The sequence below is a fragment of the Brachypodium distachyon genome, chromosome 1 (assembly GCF_000005505.3).
Source record: "Brachypodium distachyon strain Bd21 chromosome 1, Brachypodium_distachyon_v3.0, whole genome shotgun sequence".
Classification (NCBI taxonomy): Eukaryota; Viridiplantae; Streptophyta; class Magnoliopsida; order Poales; family Poaceae; genus Brachypodium; species Brachypodium distachyon.
Genome location: NC_016131.3, coordinates 16,379,579 through 16,403,813, shown reverse-complemented (window position 1 = coordinate 16,403,813; position 24,235 = coordinate 16,379,579). Strand labels below are relative to the sequence as shown.

At 47.4% G+C, this 24,235-nt stretch overlaps 5 protein-coding genes and 1 non-coding gene across 6 annotated transcripts; 4 read left to right on the top strand and 2 right to left on the bottom strand.

Annotated features, from left to right (window-relative positions):
• The first annotated feature begins 1,174 nt into the window (after nucleotides 1–1,174).
• Nucleotides 1,175–6,182, top strand: LOC100833241 (probable mannan synthase 7). The gene is made up of 10 exons (XM_014897068.2): nucleotides 1,175–1,428; nucleotides 1,563–1,930; nucleotides 2,062–2,160; nucleotides 3,954–4,206; nucleotides 4,666–4,776; nucleotides 4,884–5,020; nucleotides 5,097–5,210; nucleotides 5,295–5,494; nucleotides 5,590–5,781; nucleotides 5,869–6,182. The coding sequence occupies exons 1-10, from the start codon at nucleotides 1,320–1,322 to the stop codon at nucleotides 6,032–6,034; spliced, it is 1,749 nt and encodes a 582-aa protein (XP_014752554.1). The 5' UTR covers nucleotides 1,175–1,319; the 3' UTR covers nucleotides 6,035–6,182.
• A 256-nt stretch (nucleotides 6,183–6,438) lies between these two features.
• Nucleotides 6,439–10,571, bottom strand: LOC100832928. Its single transcript, XM_003562581.4, has 9 exons — nucleotides 10,339–10,571; nucleotides 9,605–9,689; nucleotides 8,625–8,673; nucleotides 8,469–8,544; nucleotides 8,290–8,372; nucleotides 7,953–8,049; nucleotides 7,807–7,852; nucleotides 7,059–7,126; nucleotides 6,439–6,977 (listed from the first exon to the last, which is right to left on the bottom strand). Exons 1-9 carry the CDS (start codon nucleotides 10,409–10,411, stop codon nucleotides 6,658–6,660), a joined length of 897 nt encoding a protein of 298 aa, XP_003562629.1. The 5' UTR covers nucleotides 10,412–10,571; the 3' UTR covers nucleotides 6,439–6,657.
• A 1,524-nt stretch (nucleotides 10,572–12,095) lies between these two features.
• Nucleotides 12,096–12,941, top strand: LOC100832618 (E3 ubiquitin-protein ligase RING1-like). The gene has a single exon (XM_003562580.4). The coding sequence runs from the start codon at nucleotides 12,188–12,190 to the stop codon at nucleotides 12,707–12,709; it is 522 nt and encodes a 173-aa protein (XP_003562628.1). The 5' UTR covers nucleotides 12,096–12,187; the 3' UTR covers nucleotides 12,710–12,941.
• Nucleotides 12,942–13,255: 314 nt separating this feature from the next.
• On the bottom strand, nucleotides 13,256–15,034 carry LOC100832306. Its single transcript, XM_003562579.4, has 3 exons — nucleotides 14,449–15,034; nucleotides 14,243–14,316; nucleotides 13,256–13,680 (listed from the first exon to the last, which is right to left on the bottom strand). Exons 1-3 carry the CDS (start codon nucleotides 14,549–14,551, stop codon nucleotides 13,558–13,560), a joined length of 300 nt encoding a protein of 99 aa, XP_003562627.1. The 5' UTR covers nucleotides 14,552–15,034; the 3' UTR covers nucleotides 13,256–13,557.
• A 4,358-nt stretch (nucleotides 15,035–19,392) lies between these two features.
• On the top strand, nucleotides 19,393–20,454 carry LOC100825975 (probable calcium-binding protein CML21). The gene has a single exon (XM_003559874.4). It carries the CDS (start codon nucleotides 19,598–19,600, stop codon nucleotides 20,207–20,209), a length of 612 nt encoding a protein of 203 aa, XP_003559922.1. The 5' UTR covers nucleotides 19,393–19,597; the 3' UTR covers nucleotides 20,210–20,454.
• A 3,538-nt stretch (nucleotides 20,455–23,992) lies between these two features.
• Nucleotides 23,993–24,066, top strand: TRNAI-AAU. The gene has a single exon. It is a non-coding gene; the product is annotated as a tRNA-Ile (tRNA).
• The last annotated feature ends 169 nt before the right edge of the window (nucleotides 24,067–24,235 follow it).

The following is a 24,235-nucleotide window of genomic DNA, read 5'->3' as shown; positions in this document are numbered from 1 at the left end:
TGACAGCACGGTGTTCCGCGTCAGCTGGCTGCTGTTTTAGCATTATCTGCCGGTGGGCCCCAAGGTGTCAGTCAAGGATTGCGCGTCAGGTCGGATCGGTTAAAATTTGGCAACTAATCCAAAATGCAGGTACTAGTAGTGATATTAATCCGTTTCAAAAAAAATGGTGCTATTAGTGGATATTTTAGAACGAAATCGGAATTCAAGAATTTGCAGGTAAAATGGAATTATAAATATTGCTCCGGTACCTGGGCCCCAGCAGATCTGCAATAAAGCAGCCAGTAGAGGTAATATGCCCAGATGACGGAAGATGCTGCCGTCCGTCTTGTACTCACGCAGTACAGATCTATCTGCCTCACCGTCACCGCACGATGGATGTAAAATTGCAGCACATGACGGCCAGTACAGCCAAAATGCTAGGTACCCCCGCCTACGTGCACCACGGCAGAGAAAAGAGGCCAAGAAATGTTCCTCTCCATCTACACACAAGATTACCGCACTCTGCATTGTCTCACATTCTACTATGGTGTTATTGATATACTCCGTATATTTTTACGGAGCTTCCAATGCACTTGTCTAGAGCAGTAAGCTCTTAACTCAACAAGTTGCTTCTTAATTCAAACAGAGCTTTTGTCAAGCGACTTTTTCTTGATGAAAATGTTATCGTTCGTTCCGAATCTTGAAGCATAAACCAGATCCAATAGCTAAGAAATCGACCGATCTCTTGACTAAAATCCAACTACTTGGTGATAGCAAAAACAATATAATTAACCATGACCCATATATTTGCAGGCCAATATTTTTTAACCAATGGTTGAGAAAAATGGCGAGGATTGATTCAAATTCCATTTGCACACTACCGTATAATATTACAATACATTAAATATTCTGTAAACACAAAGTGAGAATTCGATTTCGATATTGTTATGTCATTCTCATCCGCATTTGTCATTGCTTTATCGTTCGAGCGAAATTTTTGCGCACAAACAAATTTTAAATCCAAGATGGATGCAAATTCCTTCTTTCCCATTGTTCAAGATGAATGCTAATAATGGTGTTCATGATCAAACCGTACTCAAACATTTGGATTTAATAGCTGACAGAGACGTGCAAAGTGTACCCACTTGAAGATATAAAAAGCACGTCGGAGCATGGCAAAAGAGGAATCGGGAAAGTACAAACATAGGCGTAGACGCAGGAAAATCCAACCCCCGTCCGCTCTCCCCATTGGGCATTGGCTCGCTCCCTCGCTCGCTGGCCTGCCTCCACCAGTCGTACTCTCCCTTTCTCTCTCCCTCTCTCCTCGACGCGCTTCACCCATGGAGGCTGGAGAAATCGGCGGCGCTCTCCTCTTCGCCCTCGCCGCCGCCGCCGCCCTCGCCGCCGCCATCTCCTCCGGCGCCATCGATTTCCGCGCCCCACCCACCGGTACACATTACTCCTCCCGAGTCTCCTCTTCCCCCCTTCCCCCATATCGGTCGTCCGCGGCGCACGTGATCGATCTGATGCGGATTCCCCTTTCGCGTCCTCATTCCTTCATCTCTCCCCGTTACCTCTCGCAGTGGGCGCGCCGCTGGGCTTGCAGGAGGCGTTCTCGCTGTTCATCCGCGTGTTCGATGGCTCCAACAACTCCTCCTCCGGGGCGGCGGGGGAGGCGCACGAGCTGTGGGTGCGGGTGCGGGGCGGGGTGATCGCGCCGGTGCTGCAGGTGGCCGTGTGGGCGTGCATGGCGATGTCGGTGATGCTGGTGGTGGAGGCCGTGTACAACTGCGTCGTCAGCCTCGGCGTCAAGGCCATCGGCTGGCGCCCCGAGTGGCGGTTCAAGTGGGAGCCCCTCGCCGGCGCCGCCGATGCCGCCGACGAGGAGAAGGGGACCGGCGTCCACTACCCCATGGTCCTGGTCCAGATACCCATGTACAATGAGCTGGAGGTGAAGAAATTATTCTATTCTCCTCTCGATGATTTCCTTGATTTGATTTGTTATTTTACCTTTTGCGAGATTAATTAAATATTCCCGACGTGCTGATAATTTATCTGTATGTGATTGAGCTGTGCGTGCAGGTGTACAAGCTGTCGATAAGGGCGGCATGTGAGCTCGAGTGGCCGAGGGACAGGATAATTGTCCAAGTGCTGGATGACTCCACCGATCCGTTTATCAAGGTAGACTTAACTCCTCTTGCCGCAGCGCTGGGGATCGATTTTTCTCCCATGCTGGACCATTGTTTTATGCATAACTGCTTCCGTAGTAGTCCCTATCAGATAGCATCGTCATGTTAGTTGCAACTTGCCTCTTTTATTTTAGAAGCTAGTGCAGGGGCTTAAGCTCTTAGGAGTACTGGATGATACTTTCAAATTCTATATCCTAAATAAGTGAGACATGGACATGATGTTGCTAAGAAAGGGCACGACACAAGCTGTCATAGGAGCATGCATGCAGCTTCTTTTGAGTGATTAGCTACTGGCTGGGTGTTAAATTGTGCTAGTAAATTGTGCGGTTCTACAGATTAGTTGGGTGATAACTACTTCGACATTAGTCATGAGGAAACTAAAGTAGAGTTGTCAACTAGGGAGTCTAGGGTCTAGGTTTCCTTTCACTATCAGAACTACGAAGTTGTCATGGAATTAGGGGGAAAGGATTATAGTGAGGAGGGGAAGCTAGAATTTGGAACACAAGTTAAAAGAGTATATCGGTACTATCTTTTTAATTATTCCCCTGCATCAGGATCATGGGTCCTTCAATCACATGGGTACAGTATGTGGACCCCAGCTGTCTGGGTGCTAGGGACCTCTATCTGCCATGAAAAATAGTAATGACTAGTCCCCCAATGAAATGGAAGTGAGAAGTTGTAGCAGTTTCCAAAAATAATTGCCATTTGGGCTTGGTGCCATACAATTGCTCTGCACCTGATCTGGGCATATAGCCATAACCAGATATTGTGTGATTTTGTTCATCAGTCAAGGCACCGATCTGAATATAACCACACCAGAAACCATGTGGACAGGATACCATCACTCAACCAGCAGCATGGATCCAACTAATTTTAGCATTTCATACTGATTACCGGAGACGGGTCCGCGGTATACAGTATATTCGCATGAACTCCTTTACTTGGTCCTGATATTTCCCTACATCTACATCAAGAGTCCCATTGCTCTGAACCAGTGAGTCCCCCTCTAGCTCGCTGCCCGCTTGTCTAATGTTTTTATTCAGACCCATAGTAGATGGATCTGAGGAGATGGTTCAATAATTGGTGAGCATATTCCCCTCCAGAGAGGGATCTTTCAGTTGCCTAAATTATTACCTCCTAGTATTTGGATTGCTAAGAAAAGATCTGTTCACTTGTTGTACCTCATGGTTCCTTGTAAATTTCTCTTCCTAACACTCCATTGAGGCATGCTGTACTTATGGCTGTGAAATAAATTTGTTTGCTAAATTCATGAAGGTTCATTTCCTCAAAAAATATGAAGCACAAGAACTCTTTACATAAAGCAGGTGTGGTCTCCCAATCAAATGTCCGTTAGTACAGGTAGACCTGACCTGGCCATCATATCTGTAGTACCCCCATTGGATTTATCCATCCATTAACAGTGTTTCCAAGTAGGGTAGCACCGCTTGATATATCCCTAAATCCCTTTGTGCTGGCAACTTGACATAATACAGCAACGAAACTAAACCTAGCCTGAGGGTAAGTGTTGAGACTGTAAACAGGCCTTCGTTAGTCCATACACATGCTACCAACTACCAGGTGATTGAAATCTCAGTTCACCTATTATTTTCCAGATTCACAAGACTTCCTAGGTCCCAATCTCTAGCCCCTAAAAGTGATCAGGCTTCATAGGATCAGTGAAGAGAGTGTCATCCTTAGATAAGCTTCTAGACAGAGACATCAAGCATCTTACATAGTGTACACGATCTAAAGAATCTATGCTGAATGGATTACTTCTTTCTGCAGAATTTGGTGGGGCTTGAATGCGAAAGCTGGGCGAGCAAGGGTGTGAACATCAAGTATACCACAAGAAGCAGCCGCAAGGGTTTTAAAGCAGGAGCCCTGAAGAAAGGAATGGAATGGGACTATGCCAAGCAGTGTGAATACGTTGCCATATTTGATGCTGATTTTCAGCCTGAACCAGACTTCCTTCTCAGAACAGTCCCGTTCTTCATCCACAATCCAGAAGTTGGTCTTGTTCAAGCTCGGTGGGCGTTTGGTAAGTACTCGGGGGACAATTTGCATTACTCTTTCCTGCACCAGTCTATCATAAGACAGTTTTCATTACGCTATGAAATGAAAACTGAACTGCAAAAATTAGCCCTACATAATTACGTCGTCATATACACTTCAAACATTTCAGCCCATCACCAGTTCACCACATAGGAATGCTCTGTACATTTCCAGACCTCATTCTTCGGGGGGAAAAATACAGAAGCACAGCTTTCAAAACTAACATCAGGAACTTGGGGATATGAAACTCACCGCTTTGGTTGCACAAAACAAATGTTCTGACTGATACTTCTCATTGTTTAAGATAGTACCATAAAAGCAAGGTACAGAAATAGCTCCAAGAAAGTTCATGGAAAATACTGCTAGTGTGCCAACTTCGCAAAACAATAAATATTTTGTTTGCTCTGATTGAATTGATCGATTCTTAATTGACAGAATTTTGCAGTGAATGACACCTCAAGCCTGTTGACAAGGGTACAAAAGATGTTTTTCGATTACCACTTCAAAGTTGAACAAGAAGCAGGATCAGCAACCTTTGCCTTCTTCAGCTTCAATGGTACACACCTTTACCCCATATGGATTCTAAGGCCGTGAAGTAACACAATACTTCAGAAAGATTATAAAATAAATGACCATCTAAAGACATGTCTATTGTAATCCAAGGAACTGCTGGAGTGTGGCGTACAGCAGCCATCAAAGAGGCAGGAGGTTGGAAGGACCGCACTACAGTTGAAGACATGGACTTGGCCGTTCGAGCAACCCTAAAGGGTTGGAAATTTATATATGTCGGTGACATCAGAGTGAGTAGATTTTACACACTGATACTGTTGAGGTAATAGTTCTGTGTAATCATGTGACTGTGCAAACACAATGCAGGTTAAGAGTGAGTTGCCGTCAACTTACAAGGCATACTGTCGACAGCAATTCCGGTGGTCTTGTGGTGGCGCAAATTTGTTCCGGAAAATAGCCAAAGATATTTTGGCTGCTAAAGTAGGATTCTCTTCCCCCTCATTGGCAAGTCTAAAACAAATTTTAGAAGTAAAACTGAAAGCCATCCCATTGTTGTTTCATTAGGATGTATCGCTCCTCAAGAAGTTCCATATGCTCTATAGCTTCTTCTTGGTGCGCAGAGTTGTGGCCCCTACCGTCGCCTTTTTCCTCTACAATATCTTAGTTCCAATATCAGTCATGATTCCAGAACTATTCCTACCAATCTGGGGTGTTGCCTATATTCCCATGGTACTTACAGTGGTCACAGCCATAAGACATCCAAAGTAAGTTTCTCAACAATTGCTATTAGCTCCAACTCAATCACTCGTCTCTGCTTTGTCCACATAGTAAAATAATGTCTTAAAAACCTTCTCTGCAGAAATATACACCTACTGCCATTTTGGATTTTGTTTGAGAGCGTGATGACAATGCATCGCATGAGAGCTGCATTGGCTGGTCTATTCGAATTATCAGAGTTTAACCAGTGGGTGGTGACAAAGAAGGTAGGGAACAGTTTTGAGGACAACGAAGTTCCCTTGCTTCAGAAGACCAAGAAAAGATTAATAGACAGGTAAACCTCTTAGCCAAGGTTAGCTTATCTTAAAATAATCAGATACCATATGCTAGACTGTAACGGACATAATCATTTTTCTTGCAGGGTAAATTTTCGTGAGATTGGATTTTCGGTGTTTCTTTTCTTCTGTGCATCGTACAACCTTGTATTCCATGGGAAGACTAGCTACTATTTTAATCTCTATCTACAAGGATTAGCATTTGTATTGTTAGGGCTAAACTTCACTGGCACTTGCGCTTGCTGTCAATGACAGCACCTGAACTGTATGAATTGCTGATAGACGGGTTTTTTCTGAGTATAAACGCTTCGAAGATTTCAGTAGACGCTGTTACACTACAGAAGTTTCCAGTCCGGATAATACTTTCTTCAAACAAGTTATAGCAAATTGTTGGATCAAATTATGTTTGCTCAAATTTGTTGCTGTAGCCTCTGGGGACCTGGCAGAACTGATGTGCGCAATGCTGGTCTTACTTCTAAGGTTACTCAAGGGGCAAAAATTATACCAGTCATCATTTCCATTTCCTCAATTCGTAACAGCATTTTTGAAGTATCTCAGTAGAATGTGTGCTCAATGGTAACATAAAAATACCAACATTCTGACAGATGTAGTCAATTATCAAAATTCAAAACAAAGGGGGAAAAGAAAAACACAGATATCTTAATATCAAAATACATAGCAAAAGAAGTAGAACACACAAATGTTTGCTATAACAGCAAGAGAACACAATTACCTATAACATCATTGTTTGGGTACAAAATTATACCATTACTGGAAAACTGACTAAATACAAAGCCATAATGGTGTTGACACAAAATAGAAATATATAGTTTATTGACTGTCATACATGATTAAATCAGGTATTCCTGATTCTATTAAAATGAGCATTTCATTGAAATGCAACCTTCGAACCCTTTCGACAAACTATCCTCAATAATACAAGGGGAGTTCTGAAGACAACCTCTTGAGTTGTGTAAATTTGTATCCTCGCGATAATCTGATGAACTGTTAAGGAAAGGGGTACCTGGGTTGCACTCCCAGACCCCATATTTATTGGGGACAGAAGTTTCCTTCAGTCGCTTCAACGGCGTAAGATAAACAGAGCGTCTAAGACCATCTGAAAGCTCTTTGTTCTCCTCACTGGAGTTAGACCGGGTAGGGCATTTTCTCTTTGATCCGGGTAATAGATTCAGCCCTGTCACACAGTATTCTACATAACCAATTAACCACATCTGACTAAATAACAAATATAAATAGTAATTCCTCAAAAAAGTACCTCTAAATGTATTGGAAATGCTGCATTGTGATTCCATTGCACTGGAGAAGTCCCCAGGGTTATAGATTCTACAATTTACAAAGGAAGCCCATTAAGAAACAGTACAAGTAGCATCTTAGAAATAATGTAGTTTTGCAAAGTACAAGCACTAAGCGCAAACAACTTAACATACAAGCAGAGACTTTCCCAAGCCTATTATCATGCACGATAGACTCATTAGCCTGACATAATCTTGCTTGTCTGGTATTGATATTCATGCGCACATAGTGGACAATCTAATCCATTTTGAACCCACTTTTTTATGGGCATAACTACACATTATGGCTTCTGAAAACAATTTACAATATAGACCGATCAGACAAAATTAACTACCTGTTCTGTCACAAATACAAGTAATTTTGACCATCAACTTATTTGAAAATACTTTGCTCCAAATACAAATTAGCTATACATTATGAAAGTATATTTGATGGATCTAGTAATATCAGTTGATGTTCTCAATGTTGGTAACGTGTTCTATATAAATAGCCAAACCTAAAACTGTTTGACTGACTCCACTCTAAAGATACCTAAATTTTGCCGGAGAGGAAGTATTTTATTATTAATCGTATGATACAGAGCGACTCCCTACGTTTCTTTTTGTAGTACAAATACAAAGAGTCCAGTCAAGTTTGCAGCAGAAAATTGAGTGGTCGTGATTTATGTTCAGACATGGAGTAAAGCCAATAAACTAAATTGGAAAGCGTACCTGTGCATATGCTCCACAAAATCATCAATTACAACTGGCCAGGCACCTGAGGAAAAAGACACAAACAAACAGTAATCAGGGGATTCTACTGTTACCACGCTAAATCTATGAAGGGTGCACAGAGCTGAAAATCCAAGGAATTGTACCTTTTGGATCATAACCTTCCAGGTCCTCATTTACGCACCTGCTGAAAGCTAGCAGCTGCTGCCAGGCATCCTCAGATATGTTGTGCCGTTGATACTTCTGAAAAACAAAAGGATAAGGCTAAAGATACATGGGAACGTCTACTGTTTGCAGTTTATAACAAGAATAGGAGTGCAAAAGGATAAGTTAATTCTGTGAAGAACTATATAAAAGAAAGACCTATTTGAGTTCTAGTCGAAAGCATACATATTTTTATTAGATATCTTCTTTGCTGATCTACTGGAGTAACCATAAATCATGGAATTTACATATAGTTGTTAAACAGTGAAATTTTTATACCTCAACAAAGTTGCACCATCGGTCAAGCAACCGAAATCTTCCATTAAGAACTATCCTCCATGCTGCTACAGCTTTCTGAATGGCTAAATCAAGAAATGCGACATCCAAGTTAAGCATTGTGGGGGTGTAAGAAAGATACAGCAGTATGCATGGAAATGCTGAAGGATAAAGGGGCTTACTAATATTCTTCTGGCCATTTTCACGAGAAATGAAGAAGACAAAATCATAAAAGGTACTGAAGTGGCGTGCGTCATCCTAAAAGAGGGTCCTAGATCAGCAAAATGTATTGAAAAGCATTTGAAAAATGCATAATCTGCTTGGTAAGAGCCTCTTACTAACTCAAGAACTGACATGAGCTTGTGAATATCACCAAATATTCCATCCCTGGATGAATGACACAAAATGTAATCAGTCAAATACAAACTGAGAAGAGTATTCTCAAGCATGGGAGATATGTGATTATGTTTGTCCTCGGCAGGTTATTGGCGTGAGATCTCCTAGCTAGGGAAAACAACATACAGTTATGAAACAACTACTCCATATAACATAGGAGTACATCACAGTATCACACAATCTTAGTTGAGTCAGGCCCCTGCCAAGTAATGTGCATTACGAGAAATGTGAGTTGGTGGAATCCTTTAGTTCAGAAAAAGTTTCAACTCCTTATTACTCCCTTCGATCCATAATAAGAGTCGCTGATTTAGTACAAAGGTGTACTCTAATTGTGTTGCACATGAATTAGCAAGTCTAGCTAAATTTTCTCCTCCCGGAGTGTGGCTTCATGATCCACCTCCTAGTATTGCACCTCTACTCTTGAACGATGTAACTATTATTGCCAATGAATAAAGGGGTGTTTTACTGGTAAAAAAAATCAGCGACGCTTATTATGGAACGGAGGGAGTATTATTTTTAATGATCACAATTAAGAACACAATAAGAGCAGCTCCAACAATCCACCTCACCGTTAAGAGCATGCAACGTCAACATTTAGGTGATGTGGAGGAGAAAAGATGAGAGAGAAAGTAATTGTTACTCCAGAGAGAAACAACTTGCACGTATACCAAGGCATTAGTAATAACTATTTAGTTTAGTGGAGATACCCTTGTTACCAAAAGGCCACATCAACAGTTCGGAAAAGGTTGCTACTACTGATGATTTAAGATATTCTCTCTGCTCTAAGTAATGACCTTAGTAACCACTTGTTGAGATGTTCTAATGGTATGAGCTACCTCGTGATTAAGAAGACATCAACACATGTCATTTATACTATAAACAAACAAAAAAATACTGCCACAGCGTAACAAATCAGCTTTACCTCATTCCTTCGATGCCATCGATAGTTTGTGAAAGATCAACCAGACCTTCCCTTGCGTTTGCATTTGTGCATCCTGATATAATATCTAGCAATACAGCAAACAGAACAACCAATAAACTAAGAAAGCATATAAATAAGAGTACTCTTTGTGGGTTTAGATCGACACGCCTGCAATGTGATTAGAAACAAGAGTAATCTATATTCAAACATAACGAGTAAGGATATAGCACAAAACAATTTGCAATGTCATCTAGGATAATACTCATTAGCGTGGATGTGAAGACCTGCTAGTTTTAATCCTTTTTTTAAGTAATTCCGATTCATTTTCAGTTGTGCAGGATTCATATAAAAAATCACTGAATTGTGATTTCAACCTCGGGCATTCACCTTACACGCTTGACTGAAATTTCTTGCAGTATATTTTCCTAACCCTAAGGTTAGGCACAAAGGCAACAACCTCTAAAGACGCTGACAAGAAACCACGTGATCGACCAAAGATCAGTTCTTTGCTCCTCGCAGTCATCAAATGTCCTTAAAAAGTTGGCAAGGATGAAGAAAAGATGACACCGCCACCAAAAGAACACCTAAAATTCGCGAGATTCTGTGTCTAAAGTATAAACCACCAAGCCGGCACTGATACGACACGAGCGACTCTAGACCTAGAACTCTCGAGACTCCAGTTTCGAGCGAAACCCACGACGAGGGAAGCGGATTCAAGAGCGAGGGGAGCTCACCGCAGTACTTGGAGTAGGCCTGGGCGGCGGCGGGGCACACGGCTAGGGCGGCCTCGAAGCCGCGGGATCCCATGGATCCGAACCCCGCGAGCCTAGACCCCCGCCTCGCCGCCGACGAGTGGACCGCCCGCCGCCGCCGACTCGATCTCAATTGCGGCACGGCGCCAGCAAAGCGAAGCTGCAAAAGGCAATGGGAGGGGAGGGAGGCGTCGGATTTCGGTGGGTGCGGGAAGGGAAATGGTATATGCCGTGGCGGTGTGTGCGTGGAGAAGTAGAATAGCCAGTGGATTCATCTGAGCCGTCCGTTTTTGTTCGCCGATGGGCCCATTGCCGTCCATTAATTGTGATCTGGGGCCAGCCGTCACATCTCGAAATTCAGTAGTACTCCAGTCTATTTGGAGTACGTTTTAATAGAAACCTCCTCGGGTTTCAAAAAAATTCAAAATTTAAAGGGCATCGGAAAAGTCGAGTGTGCAGTGGGCCTTGGCGTTCGATTGGACATTGTGGCGACGGTGTGCGTGGATGCATTGCAGGTATATGCGAGACTGAGGGTTGCGATGTCCACGATGCAGTGCTATCATGTAAAATCGTCGCAAACAGTAAAATTTGGTATCAAAAAATGGATGTCAAACCTAAAGGTAAAAACAATAGGCATAAGTAAGACTAAGATAAACAATGCCAAGATCAACAACACTATCAGGCTTTACTGAAAGAAAAAACGCATTTGGCTACCTTCGCCGCCCCACTGCATAAAGTCGACAGAAATCCCTCGGATTCTCTTGTAGTGATTCGTTGGAGAGCAAAGTGAAATGAAATGGAATGGTTCTATTGGTTCTAGTTCTTTGTATTTTAGTAATCAAACACCTACCTAAAATCAGTAGTTCAATCCGAAACCAAACGATTCCTATTTTTTTGAGAAATAAGATGGTTAGTCATACTATAAGAATATTCTCTTCTGAGAAATCAAATGGTTGCATTCATTTTTTATATTTTATGAGCCAAACACGACAAACATTTCAATTATCGAAATCATTCCAATACATCACCTCAACCAAACACTACGTCGAAGAACCGTCTTCGAAACATGTGTCCGTAAAACCGAATCGAGGTTGGAAAGGTCTTCGGGCAAAGCGTGGAGCAACGGTCAGTGTCACCAGGATGGGGAATTTTAAGCTTCAAGCCAGGGTATCACACGTTGAAAATTGGCACAGCAGTTGTGTGATACAAGATCAGCTAAGTACGATACCAGATCAGCCTTTTTTTTTTTTTTTGAGAAGACGATACAAGATCAGCATGCTTCCACGCTATGAAAATTGGCCCATGTGCAGCCCAAACCAGTGCAGTTTCCCTTTCCTACACTGGGCCGAATTTTCACAAACGGGGAGCGCACGTGGGACCCGCACGCTATCTCAAAATTAGGCGTGGGACCCGCACGTCAGGCCAACCCGCACCCCGTTTCCCTTGTCCCACAACCTTCCAGTCACATGGAGAGAAACAGCGCAGCCTCCAGCTGACCCCACGAGTCAGCCGCGAACCAACGAGTTATCTGGAACATTCCGGAACCTCTAGTCTCGCGCGCCCCCAGCGCGTCCCGCACCAAATTTCCGACCCCGACACAGCGGCCCTCTCCAACCGAAACACGGCCCCCACGCCGTCAAAGAAATTAGGGCCCACAGCTCAGAGACCTACACCGCCAGCCTAGAATCTTCCAGAACCTTCAGCCTTGCGCCGTCTTATATACACTTCCGCCAAAGCACCCAGAAAATATCAGACGCCAAATTCGAAAAAGAAGAAGAAGAATCTCGCTCCCGTCCTCTCTCGGCGTCTCGATCGGCTCTCATCTCGTCCTATGGCCTCGGCGGAAAACGGCGGCGGCGACAGCGTGGGCGCCGGCATCCTGCGGCTGCTGATGGGGATGGCGGCGTCCCCGGGCGGCGTGATGATGGTGCACCACGTCCTCGTCGACGGCGACGGCGAGCTGTTCTCCGGCGGGCTCGGCGGCGCCCCGCCGGCGTCGAAGGCGGCGATCGCGTCGCTGAAGGAGGCCCCGGCGCGGGGAGGCTCGGAGGACTGCGCGATCTGCCTGGACGCGTTCGAGGCCGGCAAGGAGATGCCGTGCGGGCACCGGTTCCACGGGGGCTGCCTGGAGCGCTGGCTCGGCGTGCACGGCAGCTGCCCCGTCTGCCGCAGCAAGCTTCCGAAGGCGGACCCCGCGGAGCAGGACGGCGGCGGCGGCGGCGAGGGGCGGAGGCCCAGGGGCGCGCTGCTGGTGACCTACGTGGCGCTGGGAGGAGGAGGCGATCAGAGTCCGCGGGAGGAGGAGGAGCAGAGTGAGCAGCCGTGGAACATTAGGGTAGAGGACGTGGATTAGGAGTAGGATTAGCAATTGGGTTCCGATTGGTTCAAAATTGGTTCCGATTGGTTCAGATTGGTGGTCGGCTGGTTGTTCTTCGTCTTCTTCGATGTACTGTACATAGTAGCTAATAGTTGAGGGAAATTCTAATAGTTGAGGGAAATTGGGGCAAATGTGGATCATCTTTGTCTGTGGAAATATGATGTTCAAGTTTCAGAGAGAAACATATTTCATCTTCTGGTTCCTCAAACTCTTTCCTTCTAATTGCGCCATTTTCTCGTCGAATTCGTTAATTTGGTTGTTTGTTTTCTACTCGAGAAGTCGAATTTAATCTGTTGTTGTCACCTGGAAGGTGGAATGCAGAGTTCCCCGTTGCTTCAGGACGAAACAAGTGCTGCATCTTGGTCTGATGGAGCTGTGCTGCTCACAGTCCCAACTGCTTGCTGGTGCCGTGTGTGTATCAGCGAGAAGGTCACTCCTAGCAATGTCGCAGTCGTCCACAGTATGGAGTGTTTTTAGCGTCATTGATGATGGAACAGTGACTGACAGATAATCTTTGACACATCTGAACACCACCAGTAAATCATTGTCTATATTTATGTCGTATCTAGAAGAACACTATAGTACAAACCAGTAAGTAGCAAGATATGACACCCTTTGTGGACCCAGCTAGCTGGAGTAGCATGTTTAACTATCTTACAGAGATCTTGAATTTACACTTGAAGTCTTCAAGAGTTTTAATCTTCACTGTTCAGTAGTGTCACCGTTTTGCTGCGTTCTAGTACTAACTGATCGGCGAGCTAATTTAATTTCTCTGTACAATAATATATCACGGCTCAACGAGCTCTGGACTTGGTACTGCTGGATCATGTCCCGGGTGCCTTGGGTGTGTGGCGGTCGTTTGGGCCTGAGCCAGGGTAGTCGGTCGTCTGCAGAGCCATCCTCCCAAACATCTCCTCCACGACCGCATCGCTTCTCCTCCCGTTCTCCTGCAAAAAGTAATTTGTGCGCAGATTTGAGCGACAAAGGCTTTCCTGTGCAGAATTATAGCAAGTGTTTTCTGGACATGTTTTCTCAGTTCGAGTTTTCGCAGATGCAATTCTCTGAAGAAAACTGGTTTGATAACACATTTTGATGTACTAGTAGACGACCGAGCTTGAAACCTTTTGTTTTGTATACCAAAAAGAAAACCATGTATAGCACAAGGCCACGCATCACCAAGAATCGCACTATCAGATAACTTAAATTGCGTGGCTAGTGACTAGCGAGTGGCACACGTACGGGTGTGTTGACTTGTATTCTGAACCTGAAGATATTGACCTCTTGACTTATGGGGATCCAAGTGAAGTGACTCGTCAGAAGACAACAGGGTCAACTATGTGTAGCTTTCTATCCAGACAAAAAGGAAATCAAAGAAAAGAAAAAATCGATCCAGGCTGAATCACAACACGGCCGGTGACTTGGAGAGAGCTAGACCTCAAATCAGTCAGCGCACACAAGCAAGCTATGGTCCATTAAGCACAGGCACAGCAGAGAGCAGACAGCACGTACCTCCAGTAAATCAGCAACGCCATGACCACGAAACCCCGGAGCCTCCACCGCGGCCGCCGTCCCGTAGTACCTCCCTGCATCGATCCAAACATCAGAACCAGCAATCCAGCAGCTCCATCAAGCCAGCCGAGGAAAGTAAAGAAGAACACCGCCGGAAGAAAGAAGGGCGCCGAGATCAAATCAGTATTGCGGCGAATGACACGTACTGGTGAAGCGAGCCGCGTGGGAGGAGGAGGCGAAGGCGAGGTGGAGAAGGAGCAGGATCAGCAGCACGCGGCCGGCCGCCGTGGACGGTGACGATATCCCCATCGATCAAGCACGATGTTGACGCCTCTCTCGACTTGGGTCGAGCACGAGCTGCGCACTTTGCAGCAGTATCTTTCCTCGGTGCTAAATAGCCGCGGGGCTGCGGCCTGCGGCCTGCGGATCGAGATCGATCGGCTCCTGCCTGCCCCTAAAGGAGCTAGCTAATCAATCATGGAGATGGAGCACTAGCATAAGACCGCGAGAGAGACGCACGGAAAGGAGAAGAAGAAGTATTTTCGAACGCACGCACGCACAGCGCGACCCAATTGGCGACCCACCTAACATTACGATCGAGGGATAAGAGCGACGAGTCTCTCTCGGCCTAGAGTTAGCTGAGCTGAGCTATTAGCTAGCTATACAGTCCGAAAGGTTTAGCGCCCCGAGATCTCTCATGATCCCTGACGAGCATATCGATCTATTTTTTAGCTCTGCAAGACTAGGTTGGGTTGGGTTGCGTTCAAGTCTTCAAGATGATCGATGATGATGATCACTGAAAGTAGGCTGGTGGCCACTAGGATGGATGGGCCGTGGGCGTGCTGGCCAGCTATTATATAACAAGGTCAACTATGTTCATCATGCAATCGATCTCAAAATTAAGTAGTAGATCCCCATCGGGTCTGCAATGCACAATTAAGCACGTCCCTGTCTCACTCAACCTTTCTTCTATTGGAGTAACATATTTCTGTCTGCACGTACATGTCCGATTTCTGAAAACGCAATCACCGGATGAGCGACCTGATCGGTATTATCCAACTACTACATCGATTTTATCTGTGGAGTTGCGTCAAGCTGACGTGCCTTTGCTAAATTAAGGTTCGGGACACGAGCTATGATTGACTTATGGCCATGCATGGGCCGGTGATGGTCTGATGGATGCTAGTACTAGCCAGATTCTCCAATTCATCACATTGAGCCGGCAACCGATCGATAGCTCTGTGTTATTCCAACTAGGAGTACTGCACTGTCCGGCTACATCGTTGGCTTCCGTTCCATGTAACAGTAGTAGGTGCATTTATGCCATTGAGGTTTTCAAAGTGGATTGGTGGCCTAAGAAAGGGCTGAGGATAACATCTATCCATCCACCGGCTCTCACATACGAGTATATCATGTACAGTGATGGCTGCTACGAGACAGGCCTCGGTCGTAGTCACGGTAGAGACGAACCATCAGCCATTACTGTGTGTGGTAATCCTTGAGAACGCTTAAGCTTTGTTTTCTCCTTAGTTTTTTTTTTTAATGCACGAGGAGAAAACATCTGGGCCTAATTCACCCATACAAGACACGGCCCAAATTGACTGCCCTGTACGGCTGTACCTCTCGTCCACGCAAGTCCCATGACTAAGTTCTGTTCCACAGAAAGCCCATGGACTGTACGGAACAACCGTCCGCGGTATGGCGGTCCATATGATTATTCCCAATAGAAATGTTTCGGATCTCGGCCGCGGCCGAGCTCTTGTATTAGCGAGCACTGCCGGGGACATCGCCGCCGCTGGTTCCCTTATAGGCTATAGGAAGGCTTTTGTGGGCCCAATTAGCAGTCCAGCTAAAAATGAGGCCTGGTGAAGCACACTTACGGAGAAATTATAATTTTCTAGGCCCAACTATTCCATACCCATAGTCGAACAATAACGACAGGAAAAATCGTAGCAATGTTGAGCATCGCATGAGTGACGAGACTACCAACATGAGTGGACTACTAAGGCAGTTAAAATAAAACCGTTTCATTACATTCTTCTCGTTTTCCAACCAAACACTGCCTAAATCTCCGAATAATCCGATGCCCCCACCTGCTTCCCGGTAGCCTGCGTGCTTCCGCAGCCGACGCTGGCCTGTGCCAGCCAGCGACCGATGCACTCGAACGAAAGACGGACCCCAGAAACTCGACTGGACGAACCACGTTGCACGACTTTGCTGCTGCGGACTGCGGTGTGGAGTCTCGCTGCCGCCGCCTCCTTGGATCTCTTTCTCCGAAGTCTCGCGTCCTGCAAGGCTGCAAAGTCGCCGTCGATCAGTACGCCCGGGGAGACTAACGGTAGAAAGAAAAGGCGGGGCCGGGAGAGCGAGCGAACGAGACGGCTCGCATTGAAGAAACGGAAAAAGGGAATTAATCCGAATTCGAGTGTCAACTGGTCAATCTATATAGCCTCTCGTTTTTCTACTGTCGGAAATTAATTAAACTTGGCCTTTCAGGTCAAGCTAGCTCCGGTTCCTGTATTCCGTCGAAAAACATTTGGGGCGAAATTGCCGAGGCTTTCCAGTTTCCACCCACCCGGCCCGTGCGTGGCACCAGACTCGATCCGGCAATACGCAGGTCAGTCCAGGACGTTTGTACGGGCACAGATTTCGAACTAATTTCCCCCCGTTGTTGCAGTAAACCGAACCGGATTAATCACAAGTAAATGACATGGTATTTGACTTAAATCGTCCCAATGGCCAATTTTCACACGAAATAAGAAACTGCTTTTAATTTGGCCACAGGCCGGTCTGTAACCGAATTTGCACACCGCACCCTTGTCCTGGTTTCACAGGCTATGCAATGTGGAACCTGGGAGTGATCCCTGATTTCAAAAAAGAAAACCACAGGAAATGTACGTACGTGTACCAGTTACTGCCGGACTTAAAACAACACCGTCGTTCCAGCAGGAATTAATCAGGCGAGATCTTTTCTGAGTTAAGTTTCAAGCTGGGTTTGAACCCGTCGACGCACGCTCCGGCCGCTACTCGCGACCTCGCCTGCCTGCCTGCGCGCGTGCGGTTTCTTTTCCCTGACTGGATCGTGTCTAGCTTATCTACAGTAAAGCTAGCAATCTGGCGAGGCAGCCATCCGTACCAGTTCAACTTCAAACCCCGTCTGCGGCCGGCCAGCATTTTTTTTCTTTCGCTCTAAAACGAACACTTCGCCCTAGCCATTTTATTAATCTTATTACTAGCAGTATTGTTTTACCACTTCAAGCAACAAAAGCACAAAAGGTATAACATCATGGCCCACATGCGACGGCCGACAGCGATACTGATATTTGAACTCCCAAATGCTGGCTCACACACGTTAATTAAGCTCGTATGTTCCCTCGTTAATTACTCCCACTAGCACTGCACCGTCCGTACTAGCACTACCCCTAACTCTTACACTTAGCTGTCAAATTACAGCAGGCGGATTAACTGGATCAGATCTGAGGGACATGGTACTCAATCCGAGTGTGGTGCCAGCTAAACCGGTCGATCTCAAAGACCATACGACAAGCTACTACTAGCACTAAACAAACCACCAACAAAATACACAGAAAATTACCGCGCTTCCGGACGAAATTACCTGCATGTGAATCCGTCAGGTTTTGCCCCATGTCGAAATTACCTGCAGAGCTCTCCTTTTTAACGCTCGCCGATCGATGGAAACAACTTGGATTTTAGGCTCTCGTGAGCTGTAAAACTTTTGTTGTTACCCTAATCCAGTAGAGACACTGCCCCGACACACACCGTACGTACAGCAAAAAGGAACCATTTTGCTTTGCTTAACGCGATTAACCCGACACTAGATCCGGATCGGAGTACGTGCGTGTATTGAAAATGGGAGCGAGGGGCGTGATCGCCATTATTTCCAGGCTAAATGGTTAGTTATGGACTGGGATTATTGTACTTTGGACAATTGGACGTGCGTGCGATCCAAAACGGGACAGCTAGCTGGGTTGTCTGGGAATCAGCCGGATTCAGATCGTAAGTTTCGAGCGGATTCCCTTTGCCGTACCGTGCTGTCACGGATTGACAGCTAATGAGCATTTTGAATGTGTGCTTTTGTTTTACATAACAAATAAATATGCCACTAGAGCTTCTTTGAGAATTCAGCCATGTAGTAGTGCTAGCTTAGACAACTCGGACGCTTTTGCTGATTCTTTTGTGCATTGCCATTGATCCTTGCTGTGCCAATGCCTGTCTAGCTAAGGGCACGATCAACATCTGTGGATGGATGCATTTTGATTCAAAAAAGAGTTTTAACCATGATCGGAACCGTCTATTTCTACACGGACCAAAAAATACTACTGCACATTTTTATCGAGTATTTCTCACTCAACGATCTTGAGCATTGATTACTCCATGCCTAAAAAGTGACTCAAATTTGTCCAAATATTTCTCAAGTATTTCTCCCTCCGTCTCATAATAATTAAGTGACTCAAATTTGTCCAAATATGAATGTAACCATGCCTAAAAAGTGGTTAGATACATGTAATATAAAATCACTTAATATGGGACGGAGAGAGTATTTATCAAATGAATGAATCGTTGCACATTTTTAAAACTGTTGTGTGTTACATGAACAACTTTTATTTTTATTCTGCATACGACTTAGAGGTAATGATAAATATGTTTCTACAAATCAAACTAGCCAGAAATGAACAGGTGGCCAGACTCGTACGCACGTAGCCCAATTGAGGGTACTTTACTGCTGCCGGCTAACTAGACACACCACACCCACAGTACGTACCGCTTTCTACGAAGCTTCCCGCGCTAGCTGATGCTGAAATGCTGATGCACCCAGATCGATCGTCAAGCCATCATCAACTGCCAACCGATCCACACGAATTGATCCCGCACCAAACCACAGCTACCACTCGATCCTCCTTCTCCTTTCCCTTTATTTTCCTCCCTTCCTTTCCCCAATTTTCTCCTGTCCATTACTTGTCTTGTCAATATTCTCCGATAAATACTAGTAGTCCCCTTTTGTTTTCTGTTTTTTCCTTGCGTTGATTAATGGAATACTGTCACCTTCAATTCCATCCATCCCTCTCACACTTGCCGCTCGCGAAGCACGCACGCAGCTTCGTCCCTCCCACCAGACGCCATGCAAAAATGAGAAGAGAAGGGAGCTTCGTCTCGACCGGAGACTTGTTTACTCCGCAATATTCCAAATCCTAAGCCCAGGTCATCGTCCATCCCACGCATATAAACCCCCTCACACCCCACACTATTATCTACTCATTCACACGCCCCATCGTTTCATTCCGTCCTCTCGCGCCCGGTACACGCGACTCGATCAGTTAAAAGTCTAGAGCGATCATGGAAGCAGAGACGACGACGGCGGCGGTTGCGCGGCCGCTGCTGCGGCGCGTGCTCTCGTTCCGGGAGCCGCTGCTGCTCATCCCGTCCCTCCTCGGCTTCCTGGCCGCCGCGGCCTCCGCCTTCTTCCACAGCTACGCCTCCTTCCTGCAGTGCTTCGCCAGGTCGTCGCTGCTCCTCGTGACCCCGTCGCCCGCCAACTGCTCGTGCAAATGCTTCTACGCGTCCCCATCATCATCATCGTGCTGCGATGCCGATGTCGTCGAGGAGGAGGAACAAGAGGACGAGGCGCTGAGGAAGGAGGAGGTGGAGGAGATCATGGCCCGGATCGGTCTACCTGCCGCAGGCGGCGTCGGCATGGGCCAGGCCGACGCGGCCAAGCTGTTCGACGCCGAGGAGCCGAGCTTCGCGGAGGTGCAGCGCGCGTTCGGCGTGCTCGACGCCGACGCCGACGGCTTCATCGGCGCCGCCGACCTGCGGGGCGCCCTGGCGAAGCTGGGGTGCCACGAGGACGCAGCGGCGTGCCGGGCCATGATCGCCGCCGCGGGCTGCGTCGACGGACGCATGAGCATGTTCCAGTTCGTCGCCTTCCTCGAGGCCGGCCTCTGCTGAGCTAGCTTTGCTTTTTACCGTCGCACGGTGCATGGTCTTCGATCCTTCTCAGCTCGCCCGTGGCAGAAGATGGCGGGGGCGTCTGTGTGTGTGTGGTTCTGTTCTTTTTTTCCTTCTGCGGAGAGTTGGGGTACTGGGGCGATGCATGCATGGATTGTGCGACGAATTGATTATTAACGCACTAATTCTCAAGTTATTAGTTAATGGATCAAATCAATCGAACTGATTTTGCCAATTGGTCACAACTCTCACAATGAACACCTCTCACATGAGAATTTCTGGCTAACTGAAGATCACGATGTTTCCTTCCAAGTTCCAAGTTACTTGCCGGAACGACGAAATCGTGATGAGAAATCAAGCTTGACGGCGCGTTCCAACGTCCAGTCTGAAGCATGATTCGGGTCCGAAATTTTAATAGCGTGTAGGGCCAAGCCGGTGCAGTCCAAATTTGCAAGGGCACCGACTCGATCAAGATCTCCCCTCCTGGCTCTGTCTGGCCCGGCTGCTGCTTATTCCTTCCTTCCTCCCAGGAAGTTTCCGGGCAGCTGCCGGGGCACGTGTACGTTACGTTCCAGAGAAATTTGTTGACGTCGACATTGCACACAAACAAGGAAGGGTCCAATTGCTCTATGCCATGTTGCACGCACGCGAACGGGACATCAGATGATTAAGACTTGGAATTCCTACGTACGTGCTGTGCACAGGCAGACAAGGAAGCTAGCCCTGGAAGCTGCCACGAAACAACGGTCGACGCCGGGGGCGGCCAGCCGGGGCATACGTACTTACCTACTTTCTGTTTGGGCTCTCGATTGGCTGTCCAGTCCGTGAAACGGCAGTGAGCGAAATGAACGGTATGGTTTCGTCGTCACGACTGAGATCGATCGCAGGAGTCTCCGCTCAAACAGTAGTAATAAGCGTATCAGATTTTATATTAATTTTATACTATTAAGTTAGTATAATATCTGAAACACTTACTCCCTCCTTACCATATTAAGTGTCCAAATTTGGACACTTAATGTGGGACGGATGGAGTATTATGTGTTGTAGTAAAATAAAATCCTTAAATGGGCCGTACCGTAAATCTTACGTGGCGACGACCAAATCAACATTTCGCAAGCTGAAGTCAAAGACGTCCACGTGACGCGGTCAATCCTACGTGTCAAAGAAAAACAATTCAACAATTCAAAATCTCTCATGCCATGGTCAAAAGGTCAAATGAGCTAGAGTACGAGGCAAGAAAGGTGCGAGGAGGGGGCTCTTAGTCCATGGTGGACAATGGAGCAAGCCTTTCTTTTCCCTCATGGTGCACACAAAAGCTGTGGACCAAAGGAGCTACTTTTATCATTTTGCCCCCACTTTTATTTCTTCCTCAAGGCTAGCCATGGTCTTTTGTCATGAACCCTAGACTATAAATACCTCACATGGGGGCATGTATCACTCACTCTCACTTGAATAAACTCAAGGGGAGAGGGCTAGAGTGCTCCCTCTAAGGTTCGCTCTGGCGCGCCGCTCTTGACTCGAAGTCGATCGGCCTCGAGGAAACCTTCTAGGGGACTCTAGTTTCGAGGCTCCGAGCTAGCCTTGGTTGGCTCAGACTCGAAGGAGAAAGCGTTGGGTTAGAGTTCTGAGAGAAGCCTAATCTCGATACTTGGAAAGACGCGTTTGGTCCAAGTACGAGGCGGCCCTGACGAACCTCTCGCCGAAAGGTGTCTTGGGAAGATCCGCTCGGTCGAAGCCCTAGGCTAACAACCCCCTCGAAGCCTTTTCTAACATAGGATTAAGTCGCACCCGCAAGGTCGACCGAACCTATTAAAAAAATATCGACGTGTCAACTTGTCCAAGTGTACAACGACCTTCGCTATTAGGCCGGTGTACACGTCCTACCTTTATTCCCGTGCTTGTGCCATCGGGCATTGGCACCTCTTATTCTAATTGTTGTCGAGAACAACAACATTATGAATCGTAGAAAATACTAATATTCACTCTCTGATTTCAAAACGGAAGAAATGGAGAGGGCGAGAGAAAGAGTAAATTAAAAAAACCCACCACATTACAGGTTAGGGTTTCACTCTGGTACTAGTTTACGTTTTAGTTTTTAAAATCACCGGATTACGCTAACTATTCCGTTGCTAGCAATAACCCCGAATCTAACAAGGTGAGCCCACGTGTCAGGACCTAACTGGCACCACGTCAGCTGGTGGGCTGTTTGACTCGTGCGGACACACGCACGCCGTCGCCGCTTTGCAGGCCCGCGCGAGCCGCCGCCTTAGCCCTTAGCCTCCACACGCGGCCGCCGGACTTCACCTCCGCACGCGCACGCCTTGGAGCTAATCCAAATTCTCAGAGCTTGGACGGTGACGCTCTGCCGAGCTGGGATGGCGCACGACGATGAGTCCGTACGCGTCCAGCGTGAGGAAGTCGTCCCGCTCCGGCGCAACGCACTGCCGGCCCAAGTTCCTCCCCGCCTCCGCATACCGCCCAGCCCAGAACCTCTAGGCCCTGACCTCCGCGTGCGCGAAGCCTCTCCATCTCCTCCTCCACGACACGCGCGGGCAGCTCCGGCGTTGCGGGGACCTCGACGCCGCAGCCGGCGTCCAGCGTCGCGCCGTGCCGCACACACTGTCAGTCCCCGCGCGCCCCCGCGTGCCGCCGCTCGCGCTGCCCGCCCCACCCTGTGCAACAGCGTCTCCGCTCGCTCTGCTCGCGCTGCTCGCCCCCACGCGCTGCCGCTTGCTCTGCTTGTGCTCGCCGCAGCACCCGCGCGAGGCCTCTCGCGCTGCTCGCCCCCACGCCGTCCCTCGCTGAGCGCGCCGTCACGGGCTGGCCGCGCACCGCCCAGCCGCTGCCGTTGCCGCGCGAGGCCGCACCGTCGTTGACGTGCGGGCCGCGCCACGCTGCACCGTGCGCTGGCCCCGCCGTGTCAGGCCGCGTGCGCGCGCCGCTGCTGCCTCACCACGGGCGAGCCGCCGCCGTTGTGCGGCCATCCCACCAACGCCGCCTCGTGCGAGCTGTGCACGCGCACGCGCCCCGTGCCACCGCACGCATCAGCCGCGTCACTGGGCGGGGGCGGCACATAGTGGTCTCCAGGGTGGCGGTTGCGTGCGCCGGCGGAGCGACAGCAGCGGGAGGCGACGTTTCTCGCGAGGGCTTGCAGAGCAGCGGCGACGGTGGTTCGCGCGGAACAGAGCACTGGTGGCGCCGAAGGGAGAGCTCGGGGGCGGCAGCGGCGGCGGGTGATCTCGGAAGGCAATGGCAGGAGACCTCAGGCGGCGGGGGCGGGGGATCTCGTGGCAGCGCCGCCACAGCAGGGGTTTTCCGGCAGCGAGCGTGGGGTTTCCATCGATGTGGACTGTGGTGTGGTTCAGTTGATTGCCACGGCCTGACCGTCCGTTTTCGGATTTTCCGCTAACAACCGCATACTTTGTGTAATCCGGTGGGTTTTAACGACTAAAACGTACACCGGTACCAACGTGAAATCCTAACCTTTGTGATGTTTTTTTTTAATTTACTCGCGAGAGAAATGTAGGTACGCCGGAGTTGTTCCGATAGAATCTGAGGCTTCTTGGCTAGTCGTGTCACGTGTGCGTGCGATAAGACTGTAAAACGGAGACGATTTATGGCAGTTTTTTAGCGGAGTACTATTACGCCTGTATTGGGCTTTAAACCTCTTCTGGAGTTGATTTCATCGTTGGGCTGGTACGTACGACTGAACCCATTAACCTTTCAGAGCGTGACTGGGGATGGATTCTCCAAGTATGATTCAAGTACAAGAAGTTCACAAATGGCCTATTAGCTCAGCTGGTTAGAGCGTCGTGCTAATAACGCGAAGGTCACAGGTTCGAGACCTGTATGGGCCAATTTTTTTCCTATTTTGGAAACAAAACAGTGCTAAGAGTACTAAATTTTATTTTTCTACATTTGTATCGTTTTCAAAACTTTTTATTTTGAGATGTTTGCTGACTTTGTATTGTAGCATGGTACGTCCTTTTAGTATTTAAAAAAAACAAAAAAAACTGAGCTATCGAC

Excerpts from the sequence above, each read along its gene's own strand:
- LOC100833241 (XM_014897068.2), top strand. The coding sequence starts at position 1,320 with ATGGAGGCTGGAGAAATCGGCGGCGCTCTCCTCTTCGCCCTCGCCGCC. Across the intron at positions 4,777-4,883 it reads TGCCTTCTTCAGCTTCAATG|GAACTGCTGGAGTGTGGCGT; the intron begins GTACACACCTTT and ends TTGTAATCCAAG. Across the intron at positions 5,495-5,589 it reads ACAGCCATAAGACATCCAAA|AAATATACACCTACTGCCAT; the intron begins GTAAGTTTCTCA and ends CCTTCTCTGCAG.
- LOC100832928 (XM_003562581.4), bottom strand. The coding sequence starts at position 10,411 with ATGGGATCCCGCGGCTTCGAGGCCGCCCTAGCCGTGTGCCCCGCCGCC. Across the intron at positions 8,050-8,289 it reads GATGGTGCAACTTTGTTGAG|AAGTATCAACGGCACAACAT; the intron begins GTATAAAAATTT and ends TTTGTTTTTCAG. Across the intron at positions 7,853-7,952 it reads GGAAGGTTATGATCCAAAAG|GTGCCTGGCCAGTTGTAATT; the intron begins GTACAATTCCTT and ends CTTTTTCCTCAG.
- LOC100832618 (XM_003562580.4), top strand. The coding sequence starts at position 12,188 with ATGGCCTCGGCGGAAAACGGCGGCGGCGACAGCGTGGGCGCCGGCATC.
- LOC100832306 (XM_003562579.4), bottom strand. The coding sequence starts at position 14,551 with ATGGGGATATCGTCACCGTCCACGGCGGCCGGCCGCGTGCTGCTGATC. Across the intron at positions 14,317-14,448 it reads CCACGCGGCTCGCTTCACCA|GGAGGTACTACGGGACGGCG; the intron begins GTACGTGTCATT and ends GGATCGATGCAG. Across the intron at positions 13,681-14,242 it reads GCGTTGCTGATTTACTGGAG|GAGAACGGGAGGAGAAGCGA; the intron begins GTACGTGCTGTC and ends TACTTTTTGCAG.
- LOC100825975 (XM_003559874.4), top strand. The coding sequence starts at position 19,598 with ATGGAAGCAGAGACGACGACGGCGGCGGTTGCGCGGCCGCTGCTGCGG.